The sequence below is a fragment of the Eriocheir sinensis genome, chromosome 48, assembly GCF_024679095.1.
Source record: "Eriocheir sinensis breed Jianghai 21 chromosome 48, ASM2467909v1, whole genome shotgun sequence".
NCBI lineage: Eukaryota > Metazoa > Arthropoda > Malacostraca > Decapoda > Varunidae > Eriocheir > Eriocheir sinensis.
The window spans coordinates 8,743,905-8,752,508 of record NC_066556.1 but is presented as its reverse complement, the minus strand read 5'-3'; the positions used below and the strand labels follow the sequence as shown (position 1 = coordinate 8,752,508).

General features: G+C 42.8%; 1 protein-coding gene across 2 annotated transcripts in view; it reads left to right on the top strand.

Moving 5' to 3' along the window:
- Positions 1-6,005: 6,005 nt before the first annotated feature.
- Positions 6,006-8,604, top strand: part of LOC126981549 (FAD-dependent oxidoreductase domain-containing protein 2-like) — a 33,526-nt gene continuing 30,927 nt past the window's right edge. The window contains exon 1 of one of the 2 annotated variants that reach the window (XM_050832807.1): positions 6,006-6,516. In XM_050832807.1, coding sequence (XP_050688764.1) covers positions 6,087-6,516 — 430 coding nt within the window. In that variant the 5' untranslated portion in view covers positions 6,006-6,086. The remainder of the gene's footprint in view (positions 6,517-8,604) is intronic. The other variant, XM_050832806.1, reaches the window with a different exon arrangement.

Below are 8,604 nucleotides of genomic sequence, written 5' to 3'. Positions count from 1 at the left end.
TCTCCTCTCCTCTCCTTTCCTTTCCTTCCCTCCTCTTTCTTCTCTTCCCTTCCCTTCCCTTCCTTTCCTTTCCTTTCCCTTCTACTTTCCTATACTTCTTTTTCTCTCTCATTCCGATCGTCTATCCTTCATTCTGTCCATTCTTTAATCTTTTCCTACATTCCTCTCTTTGTTTTCTTTTTCCTTCCTTTTTTTCTTTTTTTTTCTTCCATTTCCATCTCCCTCCTTCTCCTCCTCCGGCTGTCTCTCCTTACTTCCTTCATTCCTCCTTCATTCCTTTATTTCCTTTAAACACATTCCGATTGTCTGACTTACACTATCCTCCTTTTCTTTCTCTGTTTCCTTCTTTACCTCCTTTTCTTTTTCATTCATATCGTCTTTACCTCATTTATTTCCTTTTGCTTCCCTTCCTATGTTTATCTTTCTTTCTTACCTCATTCCTTTTTCCTCAATTCCTCCCTTCTTCTTTTCGAGTTTCCTTTCTTATTTTCCTTCTCTCTTCCATTCTCTCCTTTTAATCATCTTTTCCTCTCTCATCCCTTTCGTCTTTTCTACATATCTTTCCTCTTTCCTTCCTATGCTCCATTCTCTAACTTCTTGCCTCCCATATTTCTTTCGTCATTCTGTCCTTCCTTCCCTCCTACGTTCCTTCCTCCCTTCCCTCCTACGTTTCTTCCTCCCTTCCCTCCTACGTTCGTTCCTCCCTTCCTCCTCTTTTCCTCCCTCATTCTTGTCATTCTTCATAAACTCATTTCGTCGTTATGTCCGTTCTTCTCTCCTACCTCCTTTCTTCTGTCTTCCTCTCCTCCTTCCTGCCTTCTTTCTTATTTTTTTCCTTCTATTTTTTTTTCCTCCTCCCTTATTTCCATCCCTCCTTCCCCCTTATCTTCATTCCTTCATCCTTCTTTCATCCTACCTTCCCTTCTCCCCTCTTTCATTTCTCTCTTCCTTTACTTCCTTTCTTCCTTCACTGCTTTGTTTTCTTATTCTTTTTCCCTTCTTTTTTCTTAACATCTCTTTTATTTTTCTCCATTTAATCTTTTTTTATGTCTGTCTGTCTGTTTGCGTGTCTGTCTCTGTCTCTGTGTCTGTCTCTGTTTCTCTCTCTCTCTCTCTCTCTCTCTCTCTCTCTCTCTCTCTCTCTCTCTCTCTCTCTCTCTCTCTCTCTCTCTCTCTCTCTCTCTCTCTCTCTCTCTGACGTCAGTGCAACGTGAGGAATAATCGTTATCTCCCTACATATATTTTTCTCGTTTGATGTAGAAGTAGTAAAAATATATTCCCCAAAGAGACGATATATTTTTTTACTCCTTTCGGAGATAAGAAATTCAACGCAATCTTCTTCAAACATTTCAGCACCCGAGCACACCCATTTGACAAGGCTTTCCAAGGATTTCTGGTTATTTTCATGGGTAGCTTTAAGGCCCTAGTGATGGTTGGACTCTTTTTCTGCGCCACGAACTTGAAAAAAAAAAAAACTTTCCTGAGAACCCAACTAATCTCCTTCATGGCTTTTGGAAATGGTTGATGTGAGGGATGGAATCGTCTAACATTACCGACCTCAGAGTGCGTGGGTGTGGACTATACAGAGCTTTGCCTCAGAGTACGAATCCGTCTCCCTCTCCCCCCCTCCCCCCACCACCGCCGTCTCTCTCCTGTGTTTGAGCCTCTAGTGGGTGTGAGTGCCTTAAAAGACCGGATGGAGGGATTACTGTGGTACGTGGCTTCTCTTAATTTACCGTCCCCCAGGTGTCTCCAGGTAACCGTGTGTAGGTAGGTAGATAGAAAGGTGTTGAGGCGTGTAGGCAGAGAGAGAGAGAGAGAGAGAGAGAGAGAGATGAGTAAGAGAAGAGAAAAAGGAAAAAAATAAGAGAAAATAATGAATGAACGAATGATTGAAAGAAAAGGGGAGTGATGGAAGGAAAAAAGGAGGCAGAGGAAAGGAGAAGGGAAGGAAAGAAGAAAATAGATTGAAGTAAAGAAGATCGCAGGGAAGGAGAGACAAAAAATAGAGAATGAGGAAAAAAGAAAAAAATATACATGGATAACTGTCACAATCTCCCCACAGTTTACCTTCCCCAGCCGTCCCCAGGTACCCATATATCGGGGAGGGGGAGTAAATACAGAAACGAAAAAAGAAAAAAATATATATGCGTGGGTAACTGCTGCCATTTTCCAGTATTTACCTTTCCTCGGACGTCCCCAGGTACTTGAACATCAACCAGCACACGAGATAGGGAATGAGAAGATAGGTAGATAGTAGGTGTGTGTGTGTGTGTGTGTGTGTGTGTGTGTGTGTGTGTTCGCAGCCGACATAACACGTACCTTGAAACACGCGTAGATGCAAAAGGAAAAAAAAAAAAAGAAGGAAAATCTGCAGGGATAGCTCAAACAATATTCCCAAAAAAATAAAGAGATTCAGACAGTCTTCGCTTCGAGTTAGGCCGAGCGGCAAACGTGTATCTCTGCAAGTAATGGGAAAAGGGAGGAGGAGGAGGAGGAGGAAGAAGAAGAGGAGGAGGAGGAGAAGTGGGAGGAGGAGGAGTTTCTTACAGCAAGGGAGGCAGCTGAAAGGAAAAAAAACACGAAAATAAAAATCCTGGAAAAAGAAGAAATACAAGAATAAAAATAAGAACAAGAACATCGAAAACAACAAGAACAAGAACAAGAAAAAAGAAAAAAAGAAAAAGAAGACAGAGAAGAAGAGGAAGAAAGAAAGGCACGAGGAGAACAGGAAGAAGGAGGAGGAGGAGGAGGAGGAAGGAACAGGAGATGGAAGAGAGGGAATTGAAACGGACAGACGGGCAGGAACGAAGGAAGTAGCCGCCAACACAAGACTCAAGGCATTTCAAAGGGGGAGGAGGAGGAGGCGGAGAAAGAATGTGGGAAGATTCAATTTAGCGAGGGACTCTTTCCAAACTTTCGTCCCTCCATCAGAGTAAAACTGTTGCTGATGAAGGAGGTACGGGGAATTGCCGCTACTCAGTTAAATTAGAGACCCCTATGTTAAAGAGGATTCCCAGAGAGAGAATCAATCAGAGAAAGGTGTTCTGAATAGGCGACCTTCAATTAAGAACTCGAAACTAAGAGAATTTTGTATAAAGGAGAAAAATAAGGGAGATGGGTAAGAGAGAGAGAGAATCAATCAGAGAAAGGTGTTCTGAATAGGCGACCTTCAATTAAGAACTCGAAACTAAGAGAATTTTGTATAAAGGAGAAAATAGAGAGAGAGAGAGAGAGAAAATCTTAAATGACTTTCCTGTGACAAATTTGGGTCATAATTTAATTTTAGTTTATATTGCAACTTTGTCCAGGTTATGTTTTCTATGAGTGATTTTTTTTCATCTCCACTCACCAATAATTAAATGCGTGTTTCCTTTTAATCCTTTTTCGCAATGTTGATTAACTGTCCTGAAGTGAGAAAATAAAAAATAAAAAAATTCTCGTCTTAAAAAAATCCTAATATCCTCACAGTAATTAGTGGAGCATTACCTTCGCCACCTGTGTTTCGCGGCGGACAGGTGTGACGGGAATGTTGGGGGAATGCACGCGGCCCGCAGCTCCCTTCAATTTGAGTGTTGCGTGTACCTGGAGTCCGAAACGCCAGGTATTGTTCTGTCTTCCTGCAGCTTTTAATTAGCCGTGTTGGGCGTCATTTGGTGCCCCGCGTACTTCTGACTGTCCGGCCTGATTGAGATACGGACACTCTGAGAGGCGAGAAATCTACCTGATAGTACGTCTTTTCTTCTTATGTGTTATCCTTCTGACCATGTGGATTGCTCTCTTTGATGTTACCGAGGTCGCCTTTTTTTTTTTTTTTTTTTTTTTTTTTTTTTTTACGTGCCAGCCTATAGCGCCGGTAGGCTTTCTTGAGGGGCTTGGATGGTAGTCGGCCCCCTCCCGTCATGGCGCAGGCAAGTATTTTATAATGACGCCATCTTTTCTTTACGTTTGTCTTTTTTATGCCAGTCAATTTATTCATTTTATTACATCAGTTTGATAAATTGAGTAAAATAACTAATCCTCCGTCTCACCCTCTTTCGTGTCTGTCAGCTCGTGGTTTGCGTTGGTATCTTGTATGTTGGGAAGTATTTTTTTACATCAGTTTCCTATGGCCGCCGATTCTTTCCTTGTAATATTTCAGTTTGGTAAAGCTGTTAAACTAAATGATGGACTGTCTTGCTTTTTCGTGGGGTAGTTAGATCTTGGTTTGTGTTCCTCTTTTGTATGTGAGCCAAGGTGTTGTTTACATTAGTCTATTATGTACGCCAATTCTTTCCTTGTATTTCAGTTTAGTAAAGCAAAGAAACTAAGTGATGTTTCGTCCTGGCCGTTCATGTGTCAGTCAGATCATGGTTTGTGTTTCTCTTTTCTATGTGAGTCAAGTTGGTGTTTACATTGGTCTCGGTCTCTTATGTCAGCCACCTCCTTCCTTCCATTATTTTAGTCTAATTAGGAGAGGGAATTAACTGACGCTCCGTCTTGCCTTCTCGTATGTTGTTCAAATCGTGCTGTGTTGTTTACGTGAATATTAATTAAATCGTTGTATATATTATTCTCTTATAATGAAACTAATTATCTTTTAATACTCTTGTACTTCATTTAAGATCCTGTTTGTCTTACTGTCTCATGTTAGCCAAATCGTAACGTGAAGCACTCTAATGGATGAGTCAGAGTAATGCGCTTGTTACTCCCTGATATGGCAGATAAATGTGTCGTTAATTAATCTTACGCCAGGAAATTCGTAGCCTATTTTGCCCTCTCATACACTAAATAGTCGTGCCATAGTGTTTATTGGTCTATTGTATGTTTCGCTTATTAATCTTACGCCAGACATTTCGTACCCTATTTTGTTTATTCATATACTAGACAGTCAAATCACAGTGCATCTTAGTCTCTTGTATATTTCGTTTCTTAATCTTACGCCAGGAATTTCTATCTTATTTGGTCCCTCAATATATTAGATAATCAAAGCACTGTGTATATGGGTCTCTTATTTGTTTCATTTGCCAACCTTATGTCAGCCAATCCGGAGTTCATTTTGTCATTTCATACACTGGGTAGTCAAGACACGCCGTAGTTTGTCCCTTGTAAGTCAACCAGCCTATCCTCGGCGTATTGCTCTGCGCCCCGACCCAAGGGACGCGAACTCGGCAAATTGGTGTCTTAAGTTAGGGGGCTGGTCCTCTGGAAGTCCTTTTAAGCCCTTGAAAGCCCTCCTCGGGTGCTTTGCGAGTCTCCTGTGTTTCCTCGTTGGGTCTGCGCCGGCGGCCGAGTCCCAACCACCGCCAGCTGCCCGCCTACACACCTAGTTACTGAAATGTGAATGGCCGGGGCCGTAGACTTAAATCCGATTAGAGCCGCAGCTGATATTGGTACCCTTTTTCTCACCTCAGCGACCCCTGCCGGCTGTGTTTCCTCCTTCCACCTCCCCTCTCCACCCCTTCCTCCACCTTCTCTCCACCCCTCCTCCACCCTTCCTCCTTAGTGCCTCCAGTCTCCTACCCTTTCCCTCCTTCCTTCCACTGCCTCATTTCATCCTCCCCTCTTCTTCCTACCTACTTTCTCCACACCCTCCTCCACCTTTCCTCCATCCCTCCCTCCCCCCCTCTTCGCAGATGAACTTATCCACATGAGCGAGTCCAGTCTTCCTCGCCACCTCAATCTGTCTCCCTCATTTCTTCCTCGACCGTTCCCCCTCTTCCCTCCTCTTCTCTTTTCCTCTCCTCCTCTATCTCCTCCCTCCCTCACCTCCACCGTTTCATCCTTCAGCTTAACCACATAGATTTGTCTCTCTCTCCCACACACAGATCACTTTCACGTTTTCTCCTCCCTCCTTTCCTTTCTCCCTCTTCTCTTTTACACTTTCTCTTTCTCTCTCTTTCTTTTTCTGTCTATCTGTCTATCCCTCTATCTGTCTATTTATCTATCTATCTTTTACTCTTGAATTCGTCTTTTAACCTCCTTATCTCTCTTTCTTTTCCTCAATCGGATCACTATTCACTATTTTTGTTTTTACATCATTTTTTTTCTTCACGTTGGTTTTACCTGCCCGTTTTATTATCCTCAGGTGCGCCCTCCCCCCAGCCATGCTCCGGAAGGGAAGTGGAACTGCCAACGTGTGGGTCTCATCCCTCTTGTCGCCCCTGCTCCTCCTCCTTCTGCTGACTCTGCTGTGCGCCGCCCCTTGCCAAGCAGCCACTAACAGCACCTCAACGACCTACTCCTCTTCTCCCTCCTCCTCTTCCTCTTCCTCGTCACCTTCTTGCTCTTCGGTGCCCTCTTCGTCACCCTCTTCCTCCTCCTCGCCGACTCCCTGTTCTCCCTCATCATCATCTACTTCTTCCTTTACTTCGTCTTCCTCCTCCTCGTCATCGTCATCGTCGTCGTCCTCGTCCATGCCTACAATCAGCCACGACTATTGCGTCATCGGAGCCGGGCCGGCGGGGCTACAAATGGGTTACTTCCTGCAAACCGCCGGCAGGGACTACGTCATCTTCGAGAGAGCCAACCACTCAGGTGAGAGACACGGCTGTACACTGGTAGATAGATGGAAGGATAGATGAAGAGATAGATAGTAAGATAGATAGATAGACGGTAGATAGACTGGTAATAGATTGATGAATGAATAATATATAGATCCATAGATAGATTTTTTTTCTACAGAAATGGAGACAGTTCAAGAGCGTGGAAAAAAAATTATGAAAAAAGAGCCCGCTACTTACTGTTCCCGAATATAGTACATAGGAGTGGCCAAAAAGAGAGGTCAATAATAAGTTAATAAATGAATAGCTATAGACAAAGAGTAGATATATAGATAAACTTATACCAGGAGTTATCGTGTGTAGTTTCCACAAGAACTCTTCTGTGTAAGCCTGCAGGAGTTGCCTTGCTCAAACCGACTGGCTTCCTGCAGACTATATGTTCCTATATTTCCATACAAAGAGACAGGCAGACAGATTGATAGATAGACAGACTGACTGACACAGAGATAGATAAGGTAACTGATTGATTGACTGATTGGGTTAGAGAGCGCCTGATTGGTAGACACCCATTGAAAGCCAGGGAGTGATTTACTAGGAGAGAGAGAGAGAGAGAGAGAGAGAGAGAGAGAGAGAGAGAGACTACTGTAAAACCAAATAAATAAAAAAAACAATCAGCACTTCGAACTAGCAAAGAGAGAAATTAAAGAAAATAAGAAAAAAAGCAAACCTCAGGGCATGGAACGGTCAAAAAGTTTAAATACCAGATAAAGAAAAAAATAGTTCAGAGCATTATTTCACTACCAAATCGAAAGAAGGAAAAATGAGAAGAGAAAATTGAGATGAAGGGAAAAGAAAGAAATGGTGGTGAAACCTTTTGAAGTACGAAACGCGTGGGTGAGGGAGAGGAGGAGGAGGAGGAGGAGGAGGAGGAGGAAACGTGTGAGAGGAAGGCGCGGGATGGAGAGAGGGAGGGAGGGAAGGAAGGAAGGAGGGAGGGAGGTAGGAGAGAAAGGTGATTAGGGGAAACTGGATTGTCAAGGAGAGTTGTTTGAGGTTGGGGGTGAGGAGGGGGAGGGGGGAAGGGGGTTGGAGGGGGGAGGGAGAGAGGGAGGGATAGGAGAGAAAGAGAGAGACGGATTGATATTTGTATAAGGCTGAGAAAGACTAATAAATTCTCCCTCTTTAGCTCTCTTATCTATCTATCTATCAATCTATCTATCTGTATCTATCTCTTGCAATTCGTAAGAACATAAATAAGTTAGAAAAATAAACAAATAGATAAACAGAGAGAGAGAGAGAGAGAGAGAGAGAGAGAGAGAGAGAGTCTTAACCTCCTTTCCCTCACCAAAAGTATATATAAAAAGAATAAAAGGGTTTGCGCTAAATTCCGTTCTCTGTTTTCTTTCTTTCTCAATAACACTGAAGCCCACGATATTTTCCTTAACGCCAGACATTCCTCGGTAAAGAGAGAAAAGAGAAAAGAAAGAAAGAAGGAATGGAGGTGAGAAAGAATAAAAGAAGAAGGAAAGGGAGAAGAGTGAGGAGGAGAACAAGAAAAAGATAAAAGAAAGAAAGACAAAGAAAGAAGAAAAGAAAGAAAATGACTGAAAGAGAAAAAAGAGGAGCAAAGAAATGGACTGACAAAATAAAGACAGAAAAAAAATAGACAAAAATAGATGTGAAAAAGAAAAAGAAAGAGATGGATAGTTAGATAGACAGAATGAGAGAGAAAAAGAGATAGATAGATAGATATACAGACAGATAAAGAGATAGATGAATAGAATAGAAAGAAAGAATGAGGAACTAAACGAAAGAAACAAAACAAGGAAACAGATGAAGCGTAAACATTGCCAGCGAGGAAACAAGATCATATCAATAACGCACACACGTACGCACGCTCACACCAACGCATCTTTGCCGCCCCAACGATGCAACACAAAGAGCTTCCTCACCTCACGCCACAAAAGGAGACTCGTGTATATGTTTGCCTTTAATTTCCTTTACCTTACCTTTCATTCCTTTACCTCCCCTTCCCTGGCTTAACCTTCCCTTCCCTTGCCTTGCCTTCCCTTCCCTTCCCTTCTCTTCCCTGGCTTAACCTTCCCTTCCCTTCCCTTCCCTT